Source organism: Rhinichthys klamathensis, unplaced genomic scaffold (assembly GCF_029890125.1).
Source record: "Rhinichthys klamathensis goyatoka isolate OS25496 unplaced genomic scaffold, OSU_Roscu_1.1 h1tg000040l_1, whole genome shotgun sequence".
Taxonomy (NCBI): Eukaryota; Metazoa; Chordata; class Actinopteri; order Cypriniformes; family Leuciscidae; genus Rhinichthys; species Rhinichthys klamathensis.
Window position 1 is genome coordinate 1664225 of NW_026606587.1, and position 27719 is coordinate 1691943.

General features: G+C 37.4%; 2 protein-coding genes across 3 annotated transcripts; one reads left to right on the forward strand and one right to left on the reverse strand.

Moving 5' to 3' along the window:
* Positions 1–956: 956 nt before the first annotated feature.
* sb:cb288 (uncharacterized) lies at positions 957–5993 on the forward strand. Of its 2 annotated transcripts, none has more exons than XR_008806721.1 (5): positions 957–1121; positions 2473–2521; positions 2601–2747; positions 4345–4429; positions 5502–5993. XR_008806721.1 is itself a non-coding variant. In XM_056246592.1 (5 exons), the coding sequence occupies exons 1-5, from the start codon at positions 1056–1058 to the stop codon at positions 5566–5568; spliced, it is 336 nt and encodes a 111-aa protein (XP_056102567.1). In that variant the 5' UTR covers positions 960–1055; the 3' UTR covers positions 5569–5993. The 2 variants fall into 2 exon arrangements, 1 of the variants encoding a protein (XP_056102567.1); XM_056246592.1 differs by having other exon boundaries at positions 960–1121; positions 2601–2669.
* A 1582-nt stretch (positions 5994–7575) lies between these two features.
* Positions 7576–27623, reverse strand: npc1l1 (NPC1-like 1). The gene is made up of 19 exons (XM_056246596.1): positions 27519–27623; positions 24841–26158; positions 24036–24300; positions 21787–21887; positions 21529–21701; positions 21314–21442; positions 20706–20888; positions 19914–20028; positions 19349–19614; positions 18348–18437; positions 18007–18197; positions 17168–17295; positions 16947–17079; positions 16769–16827; positions 14002–14152; positions 11163–11394; positions 10946–11059; positions 10669–10831; positions 7576–7852 (listed from the first exon to the last, which is right to left on the reverse strand). The coding sequence occupies exons 1-19, from the start codon at positions 27579–27581 to the stop codon at positions 7638–7640; spliced, it is 4089 nt and encodes a 1362-aa protein (XP_056102571.1). The 5' UTR covers positions 27582–27623; the 3' UTR covers positions 7576–7637.
* Positions 27624–27719: the final 96 nt, after the last annotated feature.

Genomic DNA, 27719 nt, shown 5'->3' on the forward strand with positions numbered 1-27719 from the left:
CACCTCCTTGTCCTTGTCGTCCTCTCCCCCTCGCTTCTTCACCTCCTCGTCCTATTCCTTTTCCTCCTGCTTCTTCACCTCCGAGTCCTCCTCCTCTTTCTCCTCCTTTTCCTCCTACTTCTTCACCTCTGCGTCCTCCTCCTCTTCCTCCTCCTTTTCCTCATACTTCTTCACCTCTGCGTCCTCTCCCTACTCCTCATACTTCTTCACCTCCACGTCCTCTTCCTCGGCCAGCCCTCCTCTAATTCTCACTCTTCTCACTCTTCCTGCTCCCTCCATTGTACTCCACACGGACAGCTTACCTGTGGCTTATTTATAGTGCTTAGGCTGATTGCAAAGTGAACTAATTATCTAAAACAGTTTTCACATGTGACAGTGTGCCAGACAGTTGGCAAAATAGTGTAACAGCCATACATGTGTATAGTTTTGCTAGGAGTGTGTTGATCATTTGGAAATTGAGTGTAAAGCAGTGAGTTGTGTTTACAGTTCCACAAAAAGAGTGCTGTGCAGTGGATTGTACCTACAGTTTTGCAAAGTGAGTGTTACAACATTGCAAACTGAGTGCAAAGCAGTGTTTGTGCTTTTAGTTTTGCAAACTCAGTGAGTGGTTTTGCTATAAGTATTAATAGTTTTAGAAATTGTGCTAAGAATCACGGTTAGGGTTTAAGCATTCAGAAAAAACTGTAAACTTTAGTTCATAATTCATAGTTCATCATTTTTTCTCAGTGGAATTCAGGTGTGAAGGGGTTAATGTGCTTTTTGAAACATTCCACCCCAAAATAAAAAGTCTTCCATTATGTAGGCTACTCACCCTCATGTAATTTTTCCAGAGGTGGACAGTAGTGAAGTATTTTTACTTAGTGAAGAGGTGAAGAGATAGCCTACCTTTAACTGTAGAGGCGGATTGTTGCCCCGCCCACTAGATTTATGTACCCCGGCCACTTTAAGAGCAAACTAGGAGCGATTTGACATTGTTTTGTTTGAGTCTCATTCGCTCTCTTCACACTGGGCGCCTCGTTATGATTAAGGGAAGACACTCACAAACACGCTGAAACATGTGGACGGAGGTGAGAAACAACAACAACACTCACGAAGAACCACAGGACCACAGTCTCAAACAGGTAAATCAAACTCATGAGAAACAATGCAATGCAATGTTCTGCAGTATGTGTTTTAAATGCTCCACCTGTTGAAAGGCTTTTTAAAGACAGTATCTTTTTAAGATGAGGAAAGTAGTACTGTTTCATTGCAAATATACAAAATAGGTCAGTGTATCAGAATACCATTTATTTTTTGTTAGTATATTCATTGACATAAAGTTACATTTTCAGCACAGATCAACTGTTGTTTTGAGAAGCAAAACTACTTCTTGGGAAACAGTAAACTCTCTCTCTCTCTCTCTCTCTCTCTCTCTCTCTCTCTCTCTCTCTCTCTCTCTCTCTCTCTCTCTCTCTCTCTCTCTCTCTCTCTCTCTCTCTCTCTCTCTCTCTCTCTCTCTCTCTCTCTCTCTCTCTCTCTCTCTCTCTCTCTCCTCTCTCTCTCTCTCTCTCTCTCCTCTCTCTCTCTCTCTCTCTCCCTCTCTCTCATTTCCTGTCTTCCAGCATGTTTTGGAAACTTTCAGTCATGGCATAGTTTCTTATCTTTGTTAAACAGTGCAGGGACATGCCCCCTCCCTCTCTCTTTGTCCTTTAAAGCCACCATGAAATCAAAATGGACTATTCTCTTTTTATTTTTTTTATTGAATGTTGCAGTATTTATTGTAAAAAAAAAAAAAAATCTTTCCAAATTCACTTACTCATGTAATCTTTACTCAAAATAACTTCCCCTCCCTACTGGAATGGCATATCTTCTCTGATGACACTTTTTTTCAGCGCAAGGCCCTACAATGTTTTTTCTTGTTCGAAAAGCTTCACTTGGATACGTTGCAATAAGGAAGAAATGACCATCGTAATTTTGTTTCATGCTGACTTTGAGCACATATCAGTGCTTGGATAGACAGGCTCTGTTGATACTTTGACAAATGTGTAAAATGATGTACCCTTGTATTTGATGATGACTACTTCAGCTATATCAGCGGCCTAGACAATTCTGTTTTATTCTACATGATGGGGCAGGTCCCCCCTCACGGGAGCTGCCATTTTGGAATCACATGACTAGCCAAATACTACCTGCTTTATCTCCATAACCAGACATGTTCTTATACAGAATAAATCAATCATGGCAGAGAAATATATGCTACTTGTGAGAAGGTAATATCGAAAATGATATGTAGCTGTCGTGCAGTTACAGCATACAGGACATTATATCAATGTAATGTAATGTCACCTTATGCTTATTTATTTAACCCCTCCCTCAACCCCTCTATTATAGTATTTAACACCCACTTTTCCCAATTCAGTCAATTCTTGAAAGGTAAAATCAAGCCCCACCCATTCTTTTCTCACTGAATAACCTGTTGTTTTCTCTCCCCAGATAGTTTCCCAAGTGTCTTCATGGCTCCCCTTCAACTCTGATAGAAATGGTAATGCCTTAAACAGCCTTAAATACATCATGCTAATGATGGTGTACATGCTTTAACATAATCTTCATTGTCTCCACAGGCTCAGTAACTGCCAGTCCACCCCCTCTCGCTGAGACCCCCGTGAACAGACCGAGTGGAATCATACCAGGTAGAGTTTCACTCTCTGATTCCCCGAGGTCACAATAGAGTGCAAAAGTGACCACCTTTTCAGCTACACTACCATTCAGTCAGTTATTTATTAATACTTTTATTCAGCAAGGATGGATAAAAGTGATCACATATAATGTTACAAAAAAATCCATTTTAAATTAATGCTGGTTTTTTTTTTTCAATATTTTAAAGTATCCTGGAATTTCAATGTTGGTAATCATAAGAAATGTTCCTTGAGCAGCAGATCAGCATATTAGATTGATTTTCTGCTCATACATTTGAAGTTGATTCTCTGAGATGTCCTTACCTGTCAGTGATCTGACCTGCCCTTCCTCTTTTATTGCTGTCGTCTTCCTCACTCTCACTCTCGGCCAATTGTCCTCAGTCCTACCTTGTTCATTATCTATTTGTTTACAAAAGAAGTACAGTTATAAATGTTGTCATGTCTTTCTTATCAAGCAGACATTAATCAGTCTGACCAAGTCTTTTTTTTAAATGTTTTAAAACATACAAGTCCTGGCAAAATAAAACCTTAGGGAACATGATTTATCTGAGCGCTCTCCTTTCTAATTGCTCTTTCCTATGGATCACATTTTTTTGTTTTTCTCTTCATGTTCAGAAAATGAACTTTTGCCTGAAATACAACAAGGGGTTACAGTATTTTTGTAGAAATATCAAACTCAATGAGTTCTCAAAAAACCACATGTATACACAACATTTCTAGAGGTGTGTGTGTGTGTGTGTGTGTGTGTGTGTGTGTGTGTGTGTGTGTGTGTGTGTGTGTGTGTGTGTGTGTGTGTGTGTGTGTGTGTGTGTGTGTGTGTGTGTGTGTGTGTGTGTGTGTGTGTGTGTGTGTGTGTGTGTGTGTGTGTGTGTGTGTGTGTGTGTGTGTGTGTGTGTGTGTGTGTGTGTGTGTGTGTGTGTGTGTGTGTCGAATCGTTATTAAACACTTGGAACTTCGGGACAAGGGCAGAATTTCAGAGGCTGAGCTGATCATTTGAAATGAGGACATAACCTAATTTGTTTGCAAAATGTCTATGAAAATATAATTCATTGACTACAAATAAGTTGGCCCCAGAAGTATTTGGACTCCTTTATCAGACTTAAACATTTCAATATTTCATGATTCCATTACACAAAAGAGATTAAAACCATGTAACTCACTTGGAAAGAATTGTTGCTAGAACTTGTCTCAGCACTAATGTGATTTTGTTTTGTGTCCAATACAAACTTTTCAAATTTATGGAATATGGAGTGTTAAATCATTGCTCAGGGCTGATTTTCCTTTTACCCGCTCACAGGTTTAAACAGGTTTCCATGTCATCACTGGAATTTTCCTCCTCCTCAATGCTTCCTCATTAGAGTATCTCTTTAAACACACAGGGTTTATGCCTTTCTATGTCTTGATTCTTGAATAAAACACACTAATTAAAACTGACTGTTCTTTCTCACTTAGTGAGACCTTTGACCTTTTACAGGCCTAAGATATGTATCCAAGTTGCATTTTTCACTAGAAAGACCAGTGACTTTGGATTGCGGACAATGAAACTGCGGCCTCTCATTCGGTCACACTCTATATCCGAGTTCTCTCATGATCCAGATTATGTGCCTCTTCAGACAAGTGTTTTCAAGACTACAGACAGCGGTTTAACAGGTGTCTGGTGTGTTTGCAGGTGCGATCGCTGCGGCAGTGTTCATAGGCCTTCTGTTAGCCCTCTATGCTGTTCTTTGGAAATGCATGGTTACGCGACCGAAAAGGTATGAACCAGACAAACCTTTCACAAGGTGCAAGTGCAATGCTGTGTTTTTTTTTTTTTTGCAGTTTGTTTAGCATTTGACTTTTTTGTTTTGTTTTGCATATTGTTTTGCAACCGAAAAGGTATGAACCAAACACACCTTTCACAAGGTGCAAGCGCAATCCTGTGTTTTGTAGCGTTTTGTTTAGCTTTTTACTTTTTTTGTTTTGATTTGTTGTAATTTGTTTAGCATTTTACTTATTTGTTTTGTTCTGCTTATTGTGGGGTCCAAAAGTACCCCAACCGAAAAGTAATAAACCAAACAAACCTTTCAAAAGGTGCAGGTGCAATGCTACTTTTTTTGTTTTGTTGTGTTTTGTTGCATTTTGTTTAGCATTTTACTTTTTGTTTTGCATATTGCTTGCCTCTTTTTTTTTTTTGCACCCGAAAAGGTATGGACCAAACAAAATCTTTACAAGGTGCAAGTGCAATGCTGTGTTTTGTTGCATTTTGTTTAGAATTTTGCTGTTTTTGTTTTGATTTGCTTTGTTGCATTTTGTTTAGGATTTAACTTTTTTTTTTTTTTTTTTTTTTTTTTGCATATTGTGGTGTCCAAAATTACCTCAACCGAAAAGGTATAAACCAAACAAATCCTTCACAAGGTGCAAGTGCAATGCTGTTTTGATGTTTTTGTTGCATTTTGTTTAGAATTATACTTTGTTTTTTGTTTGTTTTGTTTAGTTTTTTTTTTTGTTTTTTTTTTGGGCAATTTTTTTTGCCAAAAGTACCCCAACCGAAAAGGTTTGAACCACACAAACTTTTCACTATGGTGTGAGTGTAATGCTGTGTTTTTGTTGAATTTTGTTCTGCAATTTTTTGTTTTGTTTTTGTTGTGTTGCAGTTTGTGGGGTTCAAAAGTAAAACAAATCAACATTATAACTTTAAATGAATGTGGCATATTCATTCAAAAACTGTTGTTCTCATTAAAAAAAATTAGCATTAACTTTAGAAAAGTAGAGCAGCAGCAATTTCGGATCCACTGTAAAAATAAATAAACCATAGTATTTTAATAACGAATTTTTGTTTTGTTTCAGTGTCTCTGTTAGGAGGAAAAAAAGAACAAGTTTGAAGGCTCGTGAACAGCGGTCTCTTATGTGTTGACCCCTGGACAGGACATCCGCCAGTCTACCAGAGATTCTGAGTTACTGATCTTAGGTCAGATCTTCTCCTGCTCTGTATCAGCATCCTCATGAACTGTGTTTAGGTCTTAACGCACACTATTTGAGGGAACATTTTGAGGCGCTTCTGTTTTGCAGTTCTACATGGTCCTCAACAGATATATATCTCCAGTCTTTCATAAGTCACCCATCAGGTTCTTAATCGGTCTGCTTGGCTGATCACCAGACGTTATCCAATTGGACAGGGGGAGTTACATTTTTGAAAATTGTCTTGATAATGTGGAACTTAGTCATTAAACTGAATAATTTTGTGTATGTATATAGAAAATAACAAGCCCATATGTGCTCTTGAGCTACGTATGAATAGTGTACTTGAGTATAAGATATTTCCAGAGTTTATAATGTAGGTGTAGCACAACACAACAAATGTCCACCAGATGGCAGAGGACTCTGTGTTTTTTCACTTGATGAAACAAGGAAATCACCGTACATATACGGGATGTAGGTTTATCTTTATAGACGTATTTGTTTTGGGACGTTTATTTTACTGCTGATAGCGCTATGCTAATTAATCCATCGAAGATATAATCAATGTTAAGAGACCAGGCCCTTGTTTTCCTTCAAACTTCCCCTTTGACCACAGTGAACTCTGCACCAGTGAATGAGTGCGTGTGTGTGTGTGTGTGTGTGTCTGAGTAAGAGAGATTTCCCTTATGCAGCAGTATTGGCCAGCACAGCACATTTCTGGGTTAAAAGTCTTTGGGTACGTGCGAGTTTAACATAAGAAAAGAGAGTTGCAGATTGCACTTTTTTTTATCGCAGGGGCTTTGTTTGCACAATTGCCGTACTGTTACATATTTTATTTTTTGTTTTAATTCCAATGGTTTTCATTGTGAAGGTTGGATTTCCTTTTATTTTGGATGAATGTGTCATGCAGTATAAGACTCTGTAGTGTAGTACTCTACACCAAACATACATAAATATTTTTATGGACTAACCACTCTGTGTCGGGCCTTAAAATGTTCTTAATTCACTGTAAACCACTGCTTCATGGGGATTATTGCTTTATTTAATAACAGGCTTAAACATTTTAATACTTGCTAGATAGTATTCATGTGAGAAAAGGCAACATTACAGTATAGTTTATTATTTAATTCATATCATTTCCTGCAACCGAAATACAACTATTTTCATTTAATGTGTCATTCGACAGTGTTTGAAAGTATTACAATCATGTTTTTAAATATTTACTCTGTAATAAATATCCTTTTGAATTGAAAAAATTGTTTCCTTAATTGCCTCTGAAATGGATTTGCCTGCAATCATACAGTCAATAAACTGTCATAAAAGTGCTTTATAGTTACTTTAACAGTAAGTGTAAACTTTGAATGCAAAGTTGAAATCTATTGAACATTCAATGAATTTTTGCAGAATGTAGAAATACACACAGTGCATTTAATATTACTACAGTAATGCTTATAATACAAGAGCGGACACTCTTTAAACTGGAGTGTTATTTGAGCTACATTTTCCTCCTTTCAGAGTTGTGTTTCTATCATGAACAAGACAATTACTATCATGCAAAAATGACAATATAAAACCTAAACAACAACAACAATTAAATATAACATTCAACAAATATTACATGATAAAAAACTAAAATAATTCTTATCTATTGTAGTAATTTCCTTATTTCTAAAACAGTGAAATTGAGCTCCTCATTTGTATCCATATCACTTTGTCTCAGGCGTGACCTGGGCAAGGCGATGTCGATCTCGCTCATGAACATCTTCAGAAGGAGACGGACAGGTTGATAGCAGTCACGCAATGCTATCGAGAAGCCCACATAAGGAGGTATAGAGCTGACATACTGTAGCATGAGGTGATTCTGCTTGGAAAGTTTCAATGTGGTTGGTTGTTTTTCCCTCAAATGCTTACATGCAGTAGTGTATGTAATGGCAAACTTATGTCTTCCTTTCATGACTGCCAATTCAGTGTAATAGGTAAATGAACTGGAAGAAAGAGGAAGAGCAGTTTGTAAGAGGTCTTAGGCTACAATATGGCAATATCCCATTGGGGGGGTTTTTGGGTGGTGTTGAAGATAATGTCGGTCATTACTGGACACGAAGGCTCTACGGGGATTTCGCCGTTCGACTTCTCATGGTTTTCGAAGCTAACATTGTCATATGTGGCTTTGCTGTTGAGCTCCATCTCCTTGGCTTTTTTCTCTTGAATCTGCAGCAGAACTGCGTTGTTCACACCAGGACCTGAGCAACACAGACAGTAAATTTTAATAAAACAGTTCCATTTTGTTTAATCCAAACCTGTTCTAACACACATATTATATATATATATATTATAAATGTATTTATATACAATTATGTTCTCTTTTCCCAAATTCTAACACAATATATACAAAGAAGCACACACAAAATTGTTTGGTTTGTTCAGGTATTTGGAATTGAATACTAGTGTACTGCATATAGTTTAGACTGTATCATTTTTATTTTTTAACATTATCCCTTTTATATTTCTTCATCAGTTACACTATGTATTTTCTCTTTTCTTAGATAGTTTATTTGCACTATTTAGATTTCATAAAACTGTTTTATTTGTATGTACTGTAGCTCAGCTGCAAGTATTTACAAATATTTTAAAAATGCCATACTTTCTTGAATACAGTTTGAATAACAACTTGAATAACAGACCTCTTTAAAACCCATTAAAAAACATAACAAATCTAACCCTTTTGAGTATAAACTGTATGTAACTGTTCCTACTCGATCTGCTCTGAGCGGGATTTGAACCAGCGTCTCCAGCATGGGAGGCAGGCGTGCTGACAAGGACGCTAAAGCCTGCTCTAGCTCACCTCTTGAGACCAGGTGGGTGAGGTTTACATCCGGGTCACGGCACCGAATGGAACCCGTCCTACTCATAGACTGTAAAAAAATATGGACATAGTGTCCGTGACGTCACCCGTAGGTTTCTGAAGAACTTTTTTGAAGCCCAAAGTGGGCGGAGACGGCCGTCGCCAACTTGGCAGCGCGCTTCAACAGAAAATGGGCAAAAAGGCGGGATTAGCTGAGGTGACGTGACGACTAACAGACAGCAGACAAATGGCTAGTAGTGACTAGTTGTCATGAAGGGCAAATTTTTTTTTCGGTAACGTTATTTTAAGGTGCTTGTAATAAGCAGTAATTAACAGTTAATAAGACACTTATAAGACCTTATAAGATGCATATAAGATGCATATAAGCATTAACTAATGATAATAAATAAATTAAATAAAAAATTTCTCAAGTATCAATACATTGCACTTTTAGAACAGCCGAACAAACATAAATGGTAACACAAACTCCCAGTCCCTTAAAAATTGACCTTCCCAAGAGGGAGTAGTTTCCCTGATCTCTTCAGGGCCTGGACCTTTAATTAACCCTTATATGAAGTAGTTAATGCTTATATGCATCTTATATGCATCTTATAAGGTCTTACTGTGCGTTCACACCGGACGTGAATAGCGTGTCAAATTAGCGTCTACCGCGTCTAGTTTGACGCTTGACCACTTTGTGTTAATTCGCGTGTCAATGGCGAAATTGACGCGCGTAAAAACAAAAGTTTGAAGCGAAATTTACGCGCGTCAGAGGCGAAATCCGGAGGCGAAAGTTTCGAAACTCGTTGGCGGCCATCTTTTTAGATGTTTATCGAGCATTAGCATTAGCATTATTCGAGAGAGTCACCGCTCGTATATGCTCTGGAGAGCAGAAACAGCTGTGTAGGGGACATCGTCGCTGTACTCGGGTCCACCAGACCCTCCGGAGGGTTTCAGGAGTTTCACAATTTGCTCCAGGAGCTAGGTTTGGTGGACCTAACGGTGAGGACGCTGACGAGGACAGCGTAGGCCGTATAAGGCCTCGGCCTCGAGTGGTCTATGCCTGTCGAGCCCGCGCTCTACAGCCCGGCACGAGGTTCACCCTCGCCCGCATCCACCTAATCTGTCATTTATTTTTGTTTTGATAATAAATGGAGCCTCCAAAAGTGAAACCTGTCCTGTGATTTTTTTTAAAGTTTTTATATACTAAATTGTGTTTGTTGTCTTTACATTAGAATAATAATGTTTTATATAATCTAGAATAGATATGGAATAAATAGCATTCAATACAAAATGAGTATCTCTCATATATTGAAATCGAGTTTTTATGTGAAAGATTTGTATTGCACACCAAGCATTTTTGTCATATTACAAAATAATTTATTGAGGCCAAACATAAAATAACATTATAAACTGTCACTTCACCACGTGACAGCAGCAAGCAGGCTCCTGATTGGTTAACGCGGCGCGAATTGACGCAGAAGTTCAGATTTTTCAACTCGGGCGGCAGACGCGAATTCGCGTCAAACGCGAGAATGCACAAAAAGCACTACATAAAACATTTGCGCGTAACGCGCCAGACGCTCAATTCGCGGCATTCGCGCGAACTTGACGCGCGAATAAGGCGTATTCGCGTCTACCGCGCCGCGCTCTACGCCTCATTCGCGCCGCAGGAATTTTTCCGCGCGTAACGCGTCTTTGCATTGACTTAACATTGAAATCACTCGCGCCTGACGCGCTATTCGCGTCCGGTGTGAACGCACCATTATAAGTGTCTTATTAACTGTTAATTACTGCTTATTACAAGCACCTTAAAATAAAGTGTTACCTTTTTTTCTGCTGTAAATTTGGGCATTTTAACATGGGGGTATATGGGATTGACTCTCTTTTGCAGCCTGTCTCTAGCGGCCAGTCGACGAATTCCAGTTTAAGTCACTTCCGTGTTGGATTCTAGAGAGAGATCGGAAGGTTGCCGCTTGACCCTACTCGAGATTGATTCAAACTACCATCTCCGGCATGGGAGGCAGACGCATTAACAATGATGCTAAAGACCCTAGTCTCCAGCATCAGTAGCTACCTGACCTCTTGAGGCCAGGTGAATCTGAACATAGCCTTTGTTTAGAATTAGAACTAGTTTCTTTGAACTTGATTAAGCACCAATGACATGAAGACTGAATATGTAGTTATGTGCTTGCAGTCATGTTTGCAACATACCGAGGAAACTGAGCAGCACAGGCAGGAATATGAGGCCGTGGGCCATGCCGAGTAGAGTGATGACCAAATTGAGTCTGAAGAAGAAGATCCGGATGAGCTGGGCTTTAGCAAATGCCAAAACAACGATTCCAGGTAGGTTGGTCATTGCAACTCCAGCAAACACCTGCAAAAGAGAACATAGACATATGTAATGGCACCACAACTAGACTGGAATAGCATAGCTGAGCATGTCTTAAAAACTCATCAAGTCTAGCATCTTTGTTGTTCTGGTACTCACAGCACTGCCCATGTTAGCTGTGGCTTCTTTGGCTCTTTCCACCTTTGTGTGGCCAATGCTGAGAGCAAATGAGCGTGTTATATGAGATACAAACTCCACCGATATACCAACAGCCTGCAAAACAAAGCATCTGTTAATAATGTCGGGGATCGCTAATGACACTGTCATTGGTTTTATGAAATGCAAACTTGCTAATGCGTTTCTTTGACACACTCACAGTCACAAGGTTAATAAGCGACACAGCGTTGAAATCGATACCCCACAACGTCATGACGCCAACCGTATCCACAGTGATCATCACTATGGTGAGCAGGTTCAGAAAGCCTGATCTCAAGTCCATGCCGAGCAGGATACAACACACAAAGAATGTGGGGAGAAGACACATGGCAATGTTGAACAGACCCTCATTCACGATGGTCAGGTACTGTTCGTAATACACGTACGTCACTCTGCGAAATGAAAGATCACAGTCAGGGCACAGAGATTTTTGAACCTGCTTCTTCTTCTGCATTTACTTGTATAAAGAACTTTTAAGTTGTTAAGATTTTTTTTTAACAAATTAATAACAAGTTTTTTATCTTGGACACCCTTGTGAAAAAGAAGTACACTTTAGCATACTTTTAAAAAGAGCTGTTATTATGGTTATAATATACTTTAAAATTAATAATAAGTGCGAACTAAATGTAGTGTTTTTGGACACTTAACTGCATGTCATTTTCTTAATGGCAACATAGTTTAAATGTATATTAAATGCAATTAGTAGAACTTAAGAATGCTTTTGGACATCTTTAAATAGGTCTTAAGAACATCTTCATATTTAATTTCATAATTACTTATATTGTCTCTGAAATGTGGTTAAAGTGTACTGCCGAATGTACTGACAAGCATTTATGCTAACTAAAATATATTTTAATGTCAAGTACTTTGCATGTGCTTTAACATAGGTTTGTAAACATATCAAAATAAGTGTACTTCCCTCATGTGGTCTTCGGGTCATTTTGACCCGGAGAAGATTTTCTTTTTATCAAAAATACTAGTTAATGTTATTGCATTGGACTGAAACTTAGTGACTTTGTCACCAAATCTTGGATTCAATCTTTTTGTCAACTTGTTCTCGTTCAATTAGGACTGGTTTTGTATTTTCATTTGCATCTGATTAATCGTGGGCCTCATTTATCTAAGAGTAGGCATCTCATTTTTTGAGTAAAAAAAACTTTATTTTTGAATAATTTTGGATTTTTTTTATTATTATTTTTTTTAGAAAATTGGTACTGTTGATCACACTAGTCTACTTTAAGTGTGTGTGTGTGTGTGTGTGATAATGTCAGATATTAGATATTAGATGTAGTTCAGGGTAGGATCAATTTCATCACTGTGAAAAAGAATGTGTCATTCAGAAAATAGTTTGTGTGTGTGTGTGTGTGTGTGTGTGTGTGTGTGTGTGTGTGTGTGTGTGTGTGTGTGTGTGTGTGTGTGTGTGTGTGTGTGTGTGTGTGTGTGTGTGCATGTATCCACGCATGCACATGTCCAAGGGCTCTAAGCACACATGTACATATGTGAACATGAACATGAACATGCTCCTGACAACTACATTTTTCTCAAATTTTTAGTCTCCCCCATTCACTTTCAATGACCGGGAACACCACAAGTGTGACTCTGTGTCATTTTGTGCAAAAACCCCCACACATTTCAAAATAAACGGTGTCATTAAATATTAAAGTAGACAAGTGTGATCAACAGTGAAATTTTTTGTCATATTTTACTCAATATTGCCAAAATTATTAACAAATAATGCTTTTTTCACTCAAAAACTGAAGTGCATAAGCTCGGATAAATGACTCCTACAATTAAACCGTTTGAAAATTAAATACAAAACCAGTCCTAATTGAAAGAGAACAAGTTGACAAAAAGATTGAATCCAAGATTGGGTGAAAATATGGTATAATGAGTGATTTATAAGCTATTTTTTATAGGCCGGTCATTTTGACCCGGGAAGACCACAAGTGTGACTATGTGCCATTTTTTACAAAATAAAAGTTTTCAAAAACAAACTTCCCGGTGAAACATTAAAGTAGACTGGTGTGATCAACACTGCCAACTTTTTAAAATATTTTATTTAATATTTCCAAAAATATTCAAAAATAATGCTTTTTTTACAAATAAAATGAGATGCCTACTCTTAGATAAATGAGGCCCACGATTAATCAGATGCAAACAGAAATATAAAACCAGTCCTAATTGAAAGAGAACAAGTTGACAAAAAGATTGAATCCAAGATTGGGTGAAAATATGGTATAATGAGTGATTTATAAGCTATTTTTATAGGCCAGTCATTTTGACCCGGGAAGACCACAGGTGTTATAGGGTTTTGAACACCACATGAGGGTTAAAGCACAACAAAATCAAAAACAGTGATTTGAAATGTACTTTAAAGCTTTTAATTTGGAATTATTACAAAGTGCACTTTTTAACTTTTTTAATTGAGTCAAGAAACAGGCAATGAATGTGTAATCTCGTTAAAGTACACCTGAGAGGACTTTTATTTCATTAACAATATATTAAAAGCAAGTAGAGTTAATTAAAAATATACTTTGGAGATCTGACGTACTCTACAAGTGCATATTCAATATAATGAAGCACACTTCTTTTTCATGAAGGTAGTGCACCAAGTGAGCCACCAATCACCGCTCAGAATTTACGCATATATCTCACTTTTCAAGACTTTGCTTTTTAAACAGGAAGGAATGGCTCAGAAAAAAATCACTTTTACCTTAATAATGAACAATGAGTGGTATTGCTTTTTCATTGATGTGCCACCTGCACATATCTGTTAACATCTCAAACAAATGTTTTAGGGTTCTATTCTGCAATTGCAAGAAATGTATGAAGTATCTCAAGGATTCGTGATGTAGTTTTGCAATTTATGAAGTAGCTCAAGGACGCGTTATCATTCAATAATATTACATTTCCTGATTATCGCTTCTTATCTTATCCCGTAAAAGAAACAGCAAGGGTGAGGATGGTAAGATAAGGGAGGTTTAGAAGACGACACCTACGTGTAAGGGAAGACCTCAAAGTCAGGAGAGGTGCCGGGGATTTGCCTCATGGTCAGCGTGATATTACGCGCCAGTTCTCTGGCCTTCTGCAGCGCACCCGTGAACTCCTGCGAGTTGGCCAGAGGAGTGTGGTAGGCCATGAACCGAGAAGCTGTAAATGGAGAGATGTCATGATGAATTGTGAATGGACTGAAACACTTAAATGTGTCTTAAATGAGTTGTTTGTAGGCCCTAAAACCTGGAAGAGAATTAGCATTTTACCAATTAGCGGTTTTCAGTTTATGAGTAAAATAGAGTCTGTGGGTTTGTCACATTTTATTCTATAACATAAATTACAGTCATACCTCAAACATTGTGAACAATTAAGGGCTTCAACTACCATAATGATGTGAGTTGACGTGTATAACGAATTGAGACAACTGTTGTAGCCATTGTAGCTTAGCGACTTTTTAGCTTTTAAAAAAACAACAAGAATCAAGAATCACGATTGAGGTAATGTATGAAAGTGAGTATTTTTTTGTTGTAGAACAAAATGTTAAAATATCTTACAGTAATAAATTTTACTCATAAATCGGAAACTGCTATCGTGGTAGGTAATACACATCTGATTTTATATACTGCTTTAGTAAAAAAAAAAACTGCAATGGAAACAGGTTTTGCGCATTTACAGTCAGCTGACTTAAAGAAGACGCGGGGATAATAATAATAATTATCATCATTATTATAACATTTATTAGGCTACATATGTAGAAGACGCTTATCAAAAAAAAAGGAACAAAGCAATTCGTCACATATCATTCATAATACAGGGCTAAGATGATCACAAATAGGCTAAACAAGATTTTGACGCATATCCAAGTGTGTGTGCGGAATGTGGAGCGCGCACTGGATGGCACGGAGGCGCGGGGCGCGGGCGCGAACACTTGCATTTTCCTATCAACAGTGGAAACAACTTAAAATAGGCTAGCCTACTCTATCATTTCTGGTCATACAGAAAATAATAATACATTATTCGCAACTACTTTTATTTGTGTACACTCAATAACAAGAAAACGTTGTGCTTTTGTAAAATAAAATAAAACAATCAGGCGCGCTTCATGGTCTCCGTGAACTGAAGCGCTATAACTGAAACAAAATAGCCTAAGCTAAAGCTTGAAATGTCCACTTTAAAACGAACAAATTCGAATCGAAAGCTAATACCTTCTGATTATGTAATCCGTATGAGAGGTGCATTTCTCTCTAAAGGTGCATCCGCCTTACAGCGGAGATGGAGATATGTTTTAGCCGACACTAATTTTTTATTAATAAACAATTAAAATGCCTTGTTATTTTTTCAGACACATTTATTAATTATTATAGCCTATAACTCAACTAAATCCCCTTTCTGTAGCCTGTGGTTATCTTCTCATTCAGCACTACGGGAAAAATATAATTTCCAGGTTCTAATTTGGCCTTAGAAAACCAGTTAAATCTACATTTTTTTCATATTAATTTGTCAATATTTTAAATGTTTAATAAAGGGGCAAAAAGTCATAAACAAAAATCTGAAAATTCGTCCATATTATTTATTTTGCGCAGCATTTGGTGTGTAGCAGTTCAAATTAAAATTTTGGTGTTCGACTTTGCGTTTTAAAAATACAACCGTTTATTTTTCGTTTTGCAATTACGGGTTAAATAAGGAAAAACGAATGGACACAAAAGTACACTGACCGTTTGGACATAATACGAGACAGAGTTCTTTATTAAATTCATAAAATAAACAATAATTACAGGAATACTGGATTCTAAACCTCAAAGAAATGCCACAATCAAGACCTCGGAGCAGAAATGAGGGAGAAACAGCCAGGAACTCTTAGGCTATAGGCTATGTGCCGTTCGCAATATAAGGGTCTGCCATTAATGCTTGGATAACACCACGTCTCCTTCCATTAATAATAATAATTTCTAGTGCGGTGGCTGTGATATAGGCTTTAAACCTACCAACATCCGTTTACCATGATTTTTGGAATGACTTATCACGAGAGGAAAAAAATACATTTTAGTCGCATAACATCGGTTAATGGAAACGCCGTCATTTCGCAATAGTTTTTTATCGACATTTAGAAAAAGTCGCAAAAGTTTTGCGCAAATCTGTAATGGAAACGCGCCTAATGATTACTACATGAATGAATGAATGCTACAATGATTTTTTATTTTTTTTTGCCCCCCCCTGGCTCGAATGTCAAACTCCGCCTATGGACTTAACAGCTCCGTAGAACAGTCATTCTCAATATTTTTGACACCAACATTGTCCACAACAATATTTTGAAGCCCCCATGACTTTTCCAGATTTACCGGATAAAAATTAAGGGCACATAATATTTTTATTCACAATTTCTACCCAATAAAATATCTTAGAGCTCGGCATAGGGACATGTATATTCATTTTAAAAATGTCCATTTCGTTTGAACATTTTATTAATTACCATAGCCATTTCCAAGTCTAGAAATTACACTATTAATTAAAATGATGCTACTTCATATGTCCATGTTTTCAAAAAACGTTGTTGAGGCGGTGAATTAAAATAAGAAAGAACCTGTTTTTGTTGTTGTTTTAGCTGTTTTGGCTTATTTTAAAGCTTGTTTTGTCTTCTTTTAAATCATTTAAAGGCATCTTGGAAGCCCCATTGGAAGTTTGCTGAAGCCCCCGAGTCTGACCCTGGCCCTGTTAAGAACCACTATAGAAAGTGAGTGCAAAATGTTACATGTACAAATTGATGTATCTCACCTATTACTTCCCCAGTTTCATTGTCTCTAATTACAGCTTTATCATAAGCTCCCAAACCACTGTAAATGAAATAAAAACATTTTTAGTAAATACACTATAATCATGGACGTGTTTTATTCTAAACATTCAAAGCTTCTATTCAGTCCTTTAGATGACCAGATGTAGTAGCATTTCTTACCCTTTTGGACACTGTAGGTCAGGTCTGTTGCTCAGAAAGTCTGGCAGGAATCTGTAAAACTCTTCAACACTAGGCCGCAGAACCCCATCTTCGGGGGCTTTCATACACTTCTTGGTACACGCAAAAATACCCGCTGTCAAAAAGTTTAAAATTTAGTTAATTGAACCATATAAACAACAAGGCTTTAATAGTTAACTGGTTATTTATACATAAACACTTACTCTCATTGGCCGGACAAAATGTTCCAATGTTTGGGCCAGTTGTATAGATACGACAGCATTTGGAACCAGGGTTCAGCCAATCAATATAGTCATCCACCCAGGAGGATGCTGGGATAGCCAAATAAGATCTAGAGCAATCAGAGAGATTGTGATTTTGTGATCTTGAACTCGCATTTTGTAAAAATGTATGTGTAATGAAGCAGCACAACTGTTTTCAACATGTTTCTTGAGCAACAAATCAGCATATTAGAATGATTTTTCTGAAGGGTCATGTGATACTGAAGACTAGAGTAATGATTCTGAAAATTTAGCATTGCCATCACATGAATACTTAATATATATTCAAATTGAATATATTCAAATAGAAAAAACAACAGATAGAAAAGTTGTGACTGCATCCTTGGTAAGCAAAAGAGACTTCTTTCAAAAATATTGAAACATCTTTCCAACCCCAAACTTTTGTATGGTAGTAAAGCCATAACTCATAATTTATCTGGCTCTTTACCAGTATTATAAAGATCTTTGTCTCTATTCTAACATTATAATTAGAATGATGGCAGACGCAGTATTCAAAGAATACCTAGAGGTAGAAGTGATAAAGCTTTTTTTGTCATAGTCATTTCATTGTATAATTCTCAAACGTTAATAATGGTATCTTGCCAGGACCGTGTCACTGTGGACTTTCAAGATCGATAACACAAAGCTGTAAGTTCAAGGTCTGATGTGATGCAAAGTGAGGTAAAGAGTAGAGGAGTGCAGGACACCAAATTACATTTTTAGTTTATTGAAAGCGGAAAGACATATAGTGGAGATATACAGGGGAGATATATAGTGCTCACCGGTCAGGGTACTCAGTGGCATAACGGATCTTCTGGGTAAAGGAGAACTGGTCACATCCCACACTAGAACACACTGCATTTAAGCCCTCTGCACTGGTGAAATTGAACCCTTTGGTCGTGATAAAATACGTTGGCACGCCAACCTCAAAATACTTATAGAGGTATGCGAAGTAGTCCAACATGTAGGAATCCTGGTAATGTTTACACACGGGGGAAGAGAGAGACAACACTGTAACTAATTATTGAATAACTGAAAGTGTTTTTAATTGGCATTTTGGCAAAATTGCTCTTGTATTTTTATTGGCAGGCTAGAAGGGTGTTAAATAAACTTCTGTACTTACAGATGGCATGGCCAGTTCCTGATCTAAGCCCACTTTTACATTGAACAAGAGGAACACAGAGGCACAGAACATCACAAGGAACACCACCATCTAAGAGAACAAGACATCATGATATTAAACTATTACTAATTGTATTATATAAAAGCATGTAAAGAACAAACAAAAAACACCATACCTTCTTTTTTTTTAGAAAGAAATGCATGAAATTCTAGTATGGGTGGGTGTTTTAAACAATGGATACTTGTTTTAGTCATGTACACAAACTTTTACTTTGTAAATTTACATTTATACTGGAATAAAATGTCTGATTCCTTTATTCTTTTAAGGTTGATTTCATATTTTTATGTAGCCTAAAAATAGTCAAATGAAATGAACATTGAGAAAATTACAGGTTTTAATAACTTTATTAGTGGCAAAATTGTTGGTTGTGTTGGAAATCACGTCAAGGACAGCTGAGGAATTGGTAAAACTTTACTTAAAGCCTTTATATATGATTCATTATAAAAGTATTTTAATGCATTAATTATGCCTTGTATTGTCAATATAAATAATTGTAACCACAGTTACATTTATAATACATATCTATTCATTGTTAAACCTTTAGAAAGCATTAAAACACATGACAACCACTTTCAGATGTAACAAGGAATCTGCAAATATTATAAAAATAATGATTTTTTTTATGAAAAGATTTAATGCATTATAATGTACATTATGAATACCTTTATAATGCATTATACATAAAGGCTTTAAGTGTTACCATAAAGGTTAACACAATAATTTTTTACAAGTTGTTTGTATTACTATAGCTTTAAAAATGTACTATTTTATATATTTTTTTTTAATGAATTTTCATGTTTTATGGCTGAAAGTCTAGAACTGGGATAAAGATAAATCCATTCAATCTATAAATAAAATACATTTGAAAAGTAGCAATTCTAATAAAAATCATAAAATGACTGTAGTTAAAGAAACCATAATACTGTAAAGTAGGAACGTACCACTATTATCCTGCTGACAGGGTTGAGCAGTGCAGGGGCGTAGTATTTTTTCATTAATGGGAGCAGGAAGCCCTGGTTGGGTTTGGATGGGTGTGGAGTTGTCACAGTAACACAGCAAGCTATCTCACAACGGTTTGCATCTTGTCGTCGAGCATCAAGTGAGAGCAGAGCCACAAAGGCAGTCATCTGGAGAATGAAGTCCATGAGCACAGCCAATGCCGCGTATAGGGCAAACGACTTCACCGCCGGCATAGTGCTCAAAGCACCTGCAAAGAGACAATGAGGGTGTGTTAAGTCAGCCATATATGTTTACTCATTCATGGAATTCATCTGAACCCATTGACTGCATTATATATGACTCATTCAAAGTTCATTATTGCCACTATACATCAATCATATCTCTATTTAATTAGGGTGGTACATATCTGATGCTATATGTTTCGCTGACATGCACAAGTGAATAAAGGTCAGGTAATATAAATGTTCCTCATAATCATGGGGGGGTTCTCTTGTTCTTGTGTTTTATGGGATGAAGCAGAGTTTAAGATCAATGGGAAATTCTCACCCAGGAAGAAACAAACAGATTCAGACAAACTGCAAAGGAGCATGCTGGGAGCCACATTTCCAAGAACTCTCCCGATGTGTTCCTCCCTCTGCTCTCCTGGTCTGCGCATATCTCTCTGATTGAGATTCAACATGGATAAGAAAGAAAAAAAGTGTGGTTTATGAAGTTATAGTCAGTAGTGGAGACATAAAGTAATATCTTCTACTTATATGTATGCATGTATATATATATATATATGCATGTATATGTACTGTATATTTATGTATATGTATGTGTATTTGGATGGATGGATATACACAACCATTTAACAGTTTGGGGTTGGTAAGATTTTTTAAGATTTTTTTTTTTCATGCTCAACAAGGCTGCATTTATTTGATCAAAAATACAGTAAAATTACTGTTTTATATTTGAATATATTTTACAATGTAATTTATTACTGTGATGGCAGAGCTGAATTTTCAGCATCATTACTCCACACTTCAGTGTCACATGATCCTTCAGAAATCATTATAATATGATGATTTGATGCACAATAAATATGTTATAATATTATCACAGTTTAAAACTGTTGTACTGCTTTTTTTGCACATTTGCACATTTATTTTAATTTAATGTATCCATGCAGAATAAAAGTATACATTTCTTTAAAAAAAACAGAAAAAACAACAACATTTGAACGATACTGTATAGAACTAAGAACTGTGAAAGAGTCTGTAAGTGAAAAAAAGTGACCATTTAAAGCTGTCAGAAAGATAAGCTACAAAGAAAAACAGAATGAAGAAAGAAACATACCTGATATTCTAGAACAAAAATGAAGATGTTATCAGCTCCCACAGCAAGCACGAGGAAGGGCACCACCTGCAGAATGACCAGTGAGGACGGAAGCCCAATCCAGGCATAGAACCCCATTGAGGCTAAGACAGAGCAGCCGACGACCAGAATACCACCCAGTCCGACCAAGAACTTTGAATCTACCTAAGACGACAATCACACAACCATGGTTTGCAGAAGCAGCATTAGAATATATTTACCTGTCAAACTAGGCCAATGGATAGTTCATCTGAAATACTTTTGGAAAGTGGAGATGTGTATACTCAATCTAAAACTAAGCTTACCAGTATTATTCATTATTTTTTTCTGACCTACTATATCAACTGAGAAACAAATCTGAAATATTTTGAGAAAAAGCCATTAAAAAATGGAAAACGTTTAAAAAAATGGGTATGTGACTTCGTTTTTGATATCCAGAATGTATCATTTGAATTGCTCAGAACAGTTAAAACATGCTGGAGTTTCCATTAGGCCTTCATTTTGAGAAAAATAAATGCTTCATCCTTTATTCCATTATCAGAAATTAGGACATTCCCAGTAAGCCATTAACCACTCCATTACTCACTCACCAGGATACGCTTCCAGGATGAATATTCCCCAAGAGCCACAGCAATGTAGAGGAAAATGACAGCATAGCTTATCATGAATATGGGGATATCCTCTGCAGTCGTTCTGTTAATCTCATCTTCCAAAGACCTCTGCGGAGCACCAGATCATTCGATTATGACACTGTTAAACACTGACATCTTTGATCTATACAGCATATGGTCAACCAGAATCTCACCTCAGCCATGTAGGCAAATGTGAAGTTTGTGTTTGGGTTTTTCTGATATTCCTGGACAATTTTGAGGAACATGCTTTCCCACTGTTGAACCACCTTAAATTTAACGTCGTATCGTCCGTAATTGTTCAGGGAGAAGGTGAGGATCAGGGCCTCAGCAATGGTGTATGCCTCATCTGAAAATGGAATGGAAAGCTGAAAGTCAGCTCAGTAAATCTTTAAGACAAAGATGAGATGCTAGCAGGCAGTTTTGTGCCTTACTCTCATATCCGCCTACAGCCAGGAAGGGGAAGACAGGACCTCCATAGTCTGCCATGCAACTCATGCCAAGAGCTGTGATGTCTTTAAATGATAATGGAGAGCTGTGGGCAAGCAGAATCTAATTATGTTATGTGTGATATTGTTTTTTTAAAACAGTTCAATAGACAAGAATAATTGAGTTACTTTGTCTATTTTTGCGGCACCAACAAAAAAATATTCTAAAAGAAGCTCAATAAGTGCTTTTTCATTCCTGAATGATTCAGTTATTTTGATTGATGAAATTGGTTGAGTGAATGATTCAATGACTCTCTCATAAAGACTTTGTTTGAAATAGCATACTACTCTTACTATTTCTTTTATATTATAGTAGTAGTATGCTATATAGTAGCCAGTCTCTGGCTTCAACAAATATGCATGCTTCCCTATACTATATAGTTGGTAAAAATAGTAGATGAAAAGAGTAGTGTTCAAATTCACAGTATTCATAAAACAGTATGCACAAAGTACCCGGATGACCTACTGCTCCTGAAGTGCACATCTTATGGATACTTTACTATGCCATGAGTCCATAGAAGGGGATTTGTGAATGGTCATGTAGTGACACAACTAATGCTGGTAGGTCAGATGACAATGACAATAAGAGGAGAGTAGTATTTCATCCATTCGGATTACATTCATACACATTCATACAAAAACATTTATTTTTAAAAGTTTCAGAGTAAGTACTTATTTAAAAGAAGTCCCTATTCAGAGTATGCGAGTATGTCATAAAGACTGTGACTGAATTCGGAGTAGCACACTAGCATATATTAGTTATATTAATATAAAATATTGTATATTGTAGTAGTAGAACGTATTAGCTTAAGAGAAGAGTATGCTACAGAATTCTGAATTGAACCAGGTCTTATTTCGTTCCTGAATGAATGTATTTGAATCAATCGGTGAGCAAATGATTAAAGGTGCTATATGTATTTTTTAGCGGCCTCTATCGGTGATGTTTCAGATTGCAACCAATTTTTACAAGAGCGCTCGTGCTCTTGCGCGTGCTCGAACACAAGAGCGAGCACTCATGGTACCGGCCACACTGAGACTTTCAACACACCGGAGAAAGCATCACACAACATGCTGGAAACTCATGTAAACTCCCCCTGCAACGTTACAATAATAGGCTACTTTTATCAGCTTGACGTTGAACTAATGCTCCATGCTCGTACCATGATAACGTTACATTGACTGGATTTAGCCGACATGTGGTGTTATCTATAAGGCATTTCACTAACTATTCGTGTATCTTTCACAATCAGCAATGTCAACATAGGTGAATATATAATATGATAACGAAAACGGTTAGTGAACTAGACTAGAACTTCAGTGTAACAGTAAGATCGTAGGAAGTAGCATTACTGTACTAACCATGTCTGGAAATGATAAACAATATGATAGTAGTGGGATGAGTGACGTTAGACAGTAGATCTAGTACATAAAATAAAAGTTACATCCTAAAGCACCTACTTTTTGTTATCCTGGAACAGTCTTTTGTATTCATTTTCATGTCTCATGTATGTTGTAGTTTACCTTGCCATTTCATTACGGTTTACCATTATTTCAGCATATCTGAAAACTTGTAATTTATCACAATAAAAATAGCGGAGGTCTCTCCATAATTCAAATGCTCTGCCGATGTTGATCCGATTCACGTTTGGCCTGACGAGCTTCAGCAGATAGATTTTTGTTTTGTTTTTTATATTTATGAGGAGTTTGTGTTGGAGTCTGTGTTGTGCTGGAGGCAGGTCGTTTTTTGGTGTTATCAGACTCCATGTCGTCAGCTGCAGTGCCGTCGCATAGACTGTGTATATAAAAAGGAGAGAGGCTCGGGAGCATGCATGCACGTCACATCCGATGGCTTTCGCAGAAAATCCGACCCGGACACTTCACATAGAAATAGGAATACTGGCCTTCAGAGGTAATAGCAAAACCCGACAAGTGGATCATTGTAATGTGTGATTAAAACCCCTTCACACACAGGCAATAAAAAAGGATTCATTTTAGAAGAAAAGTTACATTTAGCACCTTTAAATGACTGACTCATAAACAGTCAGTTGATGCAGTTTATGATGTAAACTGCAGAAAGACCCAGCATGCAAAAACGTGAAAAGTCCCAGTGCTTGAAACTTGTTCAGTGGAACTTCAAAAACCTGGAAATGTCCCTAAGGTAATGTAACAACTACAGATATGGATATGTGACTTACTTTACACAGTAGATGAAATGGTCCCTCCAATCCACCTCCTTAGTCACGCCGAGCTCTGTCATGTTTGCTTTGGCGTTTAGGTTGTCCATGCTATTTTGGAAGTACTGCGGTAGACTGTTGACAGCACAGTCTGTTAAAGAGGGGTTGTCTGGATTGAGTGGCGCATAGCAAACATCTTTAAGGCTTGCAGTTCGGTTTAGATCGTCTGACCAGAATTCAATTGCCTGGATTCTCTTCTGAAGCTCCAGCAGCTCTATGATCAAATCTGTGAGAAAAAAAAACATTCTCAGTAGGTCTATATTTTAATGACTGAAACCTAAGATTCAGGGGAACAGAAAATTCTCAAAAAAGAAAGCATTGCTACATAAAACACTGATTAGGACTGCATGAGGCTAAGCCTATACATCCCAACTTCACAGGGGTTATTCCAATTGTGAATGGATTATATACAGAAAGCTATAAGCAAAACCCTTTTCAAGTGAAATTCTCACTGGTGAAGTACAGTGTGCTGGACTTTTGCAGTCATGTGGTAAAATGGACTGCAAGCTCACATTCAGATCTATCTCCATTCAATCAACAGCTGATGATAGAACCAAGGTAGAACCCATCCTACACCTTTTTTCGATAATCCATTGTAGATTACAATACGGAAAAGATCGGTCGCTACTTCTCTAGATCTAAATAGTATGCGTAATACTTTTGACATGTTTCACAATGAGTACATTTTTGACAACCATATTGGTAATGACAATTTTATCACAAACTAATTATTTTGACCAACAATTGAAACAATAGGAAGTTTTACCTTTAGAGATGATGCCACTGAAGTTCTGTTTGCCAAAGAGTAAGGAGTCATAGTAGTGGCTGGGCCGGTCTGGAGCGGTCAAGATCAGCTGATTGGTGCGGTAAAATGGATCAAAATGTGCATCATGGAAGTCCTTCTCACGCATGGCACGACTTTCGGGTGCTGACCAGAGCTGGACAGGATCTGTGGTCAGTTCTATGTCTTTTATTCCCACTGTGAATGCGATCACAACCACAAGGCAGACCAGAAGCACACATAGAGGATACCGTGCCATTATGGTTCCCCAGGTCTGAAAAAGAGATCCTAGGAAGTCCTGAGTGGCAAGACTGGCTTTGTCAGAGAACTTAACATCTTTAGGACTGATTTTATGGTTAATCTCATTTTCGTTTTGATCCTTGGTGCTCCTGCCCTTCCGAGCACTCCTCGACTTTTGATAGTAGGTAGTGCACTCTAAAACTAAGTAACACATAAAAAGGAAAAAGATGCAGGCAAAGACTATGATACAGATGACAAGGACGCCGTTAAGTCTACCAATCATGAATGGTTTTGGTAAAGGTGGTGGCGGTGGTACAGCTGGACAGGATTGCTCACAGTCCTGACAGGAACAGGCCTCACCCCCTGTAGGTGTCGTCTCGTTGCAATTCAAAGCTCTTCCTGCAAACGGAAACGCTCCTTGTGGGAGTTCAGCGGTCTGTCCTTCTGGCAAGAGCCTGAAATTAATATCCAGAGGAGCCAGTCCATTGCTTGAGTCACCCTGGAAATCATACCAGCGTTGCGGTGTACACAGAGTCGCACCATAGCGGCCACACATCGTGGCAATAGCGAACCCTCCGGTGGATGGGATTCGTACGTTTCTGCAGGATCTAAACGAAGCATCTGAGAAGTTGGTGGATATGTAAGCCTCGTAACCTACCACAGCCTCCTTGACAATGCCAGACGGCTGCGTGATGTTCGCGGTTTTGGTGATTGTTAACATCTGACTTTGGTTGGGGCTGCAGGTGGTGGCACAGTGGAGATGTGCAAAGTTGTCTGCGCAGGATGGGCATCGGATCAGCACGGCTTTGGACAGCGTCAGGCTGCCCTGTAGAGCTGTGAGCTGCCTGATGGAGCAGCAACCCAGTGTTTCACCATCACCGTTGGCAAACATTGGGCACACAGATTTGAAAAGTTCATAGTGGTCTCCCGTCACATTAATGGCTTTTCTGTAGTCCTTACAGGGTACCCTAGGGGGAATAAGAGCCCCCTCTACAGCAGGGTTTAGGCCACAGTCCTCATAAAACGAGCAGTAGCCTGGTTCATGCTGAGCACCAGTGAGAACCTGCAAAAGACAGAGATATAACATAGATAGGGATGTAACAATCTGTAGTTTAGTCAAGTGTCTTATACAGTAGATCTGTATCGAATCTTTAGCACTCAGAACTCAACAATAAGGATTTTTCCTGCTGAGTTCAGTTTTTTGCCTGCATTTACATCAAAAAATGTTCAATGTTTTTGAAAGAAATCTCTTATGCTAATGTCAAAATGTAGTTACAACTGTTTTAATATATTAAAAAAATTATTCCTGTGATGGTAAAGCTGAACTTTTAGCATCATTACTCCAGTCTTCAGACACACGATCCTTCAGAGATCATCCTAATATACTGATTTGCTGCTCAAAAAACATTTCTTATTATCATCAATGTTGGAAGCAGTGTTGCTTAATATTTTTGTCGAAATATTTTTTTCAGGATTCATTGTATTTTATATATATATATATATATATATATATATATATATATAGCAACAGTTTAATTTAATACATCCTTGCTGAATAAAAGTATTAATTACTAACCCCAAACTTTTGAATGGTAATGTGTTTAATTTGTTATTCTTTTTTTTTCTTTTTTCAAAAAATGACAATGAAAGGAAATTAAATGTTTTCTTTATAATAGGAGCAAATCATTTTCAAAAGTATCTACACTGGCTCACACACATTCCACAGCGAGAAAAAGTGTGGATGTGATCAAATGAGGTGATGTTTGTTTCATATTCACAAAAATGGATCCACAAATAAATCTAAAGTGATTCACAAAAATCACAAACAAATACACAAATAAATAAAATGAGATTAGCAAGCATACATTGATAAATGTATTGTGTTTCATACAAACAGATTTGAATCTTTTGCCAATGCCTCTGACCAATCAACCAATCATATTTTGTACCACAATTATAGCCAGAAAACTTTTAATAAAGCTAGAGGAGGCGGAGTCTGGATGGGTCTCGTTGGAAAAAGCATAACGTCAACTGTTCTGAATTTAATGACAACCAGAATCCATCGGCAAAAACATTTTTGAATGTTTAAACCTGAAATTATCATTTTACATTTATAGACAATATTCATTCTCCACATGCTGACAGGCAATTTTGTATGGTCAAAATTCCATACATATTTCAATATCTCATTATTATGAAATGCTTCACATTTATTTGTGGATCAATTTTCTATTTCGGAAAATGAAACAATGACCTCAACTCATACTATTGATCCCTATCCTGCATATAAAGGAGACTTGTGGAAGACACAACTCTTAACTTAGCTATTTCAATATTTAAAGCAGCCCGTTTCAGATATTTTGTATAATGATTCTGCCATTCAGACGATTCGGATATACAAAATATGACAAGTGAAGACTTACCACGCCAACAGCAAGTGACAACAATGTAACGGACCATTCCCAGCCCTTTCTTTGAGAATACATTTCTCTTCCTAAGTATTTGCTCTTCTGTGTATGAGGAGTGTTAGTTCCAGTGGAGAGATGAAGGCAGGAGCTTCGGGTAGCTCTACCTCTGCCTGCGCTGATACTGTAGTGTAGAGTAAGACAAGAGGAAATGAAAGG

What these genes read in the sequence shown, in the direction of transcription:
- sb:cb288 (XM_056246592.1), top strand. Translation starts at nt 1,056, where the DNA reads ATGTGGACGGAGGTGAGAAACAACAACAACACTCACGAAGAACCACAG. An exon ending in AGGACCACAGTCTCAAACAG is followed by an intron (nt 1,122 to 2,472) that starts GTAAATCAAACT and finishes TTCTCTCCCCAG; the next exon opens with ATAGTTTCCCAAGTGTCTTC. An exon ending in CTTCAACTCTGATAGAAATG is followed by an intron (nt 2,522 to 2,600) that starts GTAATGCCTTAA and finishes TTGTCTCCACAG; the next exon opens with GCTCAGTAACTGCCAGTCCA.
- npc1l1 (XM_056246596.1), bottom strand. Translation starts at nt 27,581, where the DNA reads ATGTATTCTCAAAGAAAGGGCTGGGAATGGTCCGTTACATTGTTGTCA. An exon ending in CATCCTGGAAGCGTATCCTG is followed by an intron (nt 20,889 to 21,313) that starts GTGAGTGAGTAA and finishes TTGTCGTCTTAG; the next exon opens with GTAGATTCAAAGTTCTTGGT. An exon ending in TGAAACTGGGGAAGTAATAG is followed by an intron (nt 14,153 to 16,768) that starts GTGAGATACATC and finishes CTCCATTTACAG; the next exon opens with CTTCTCGGTTCATGGCCTAC.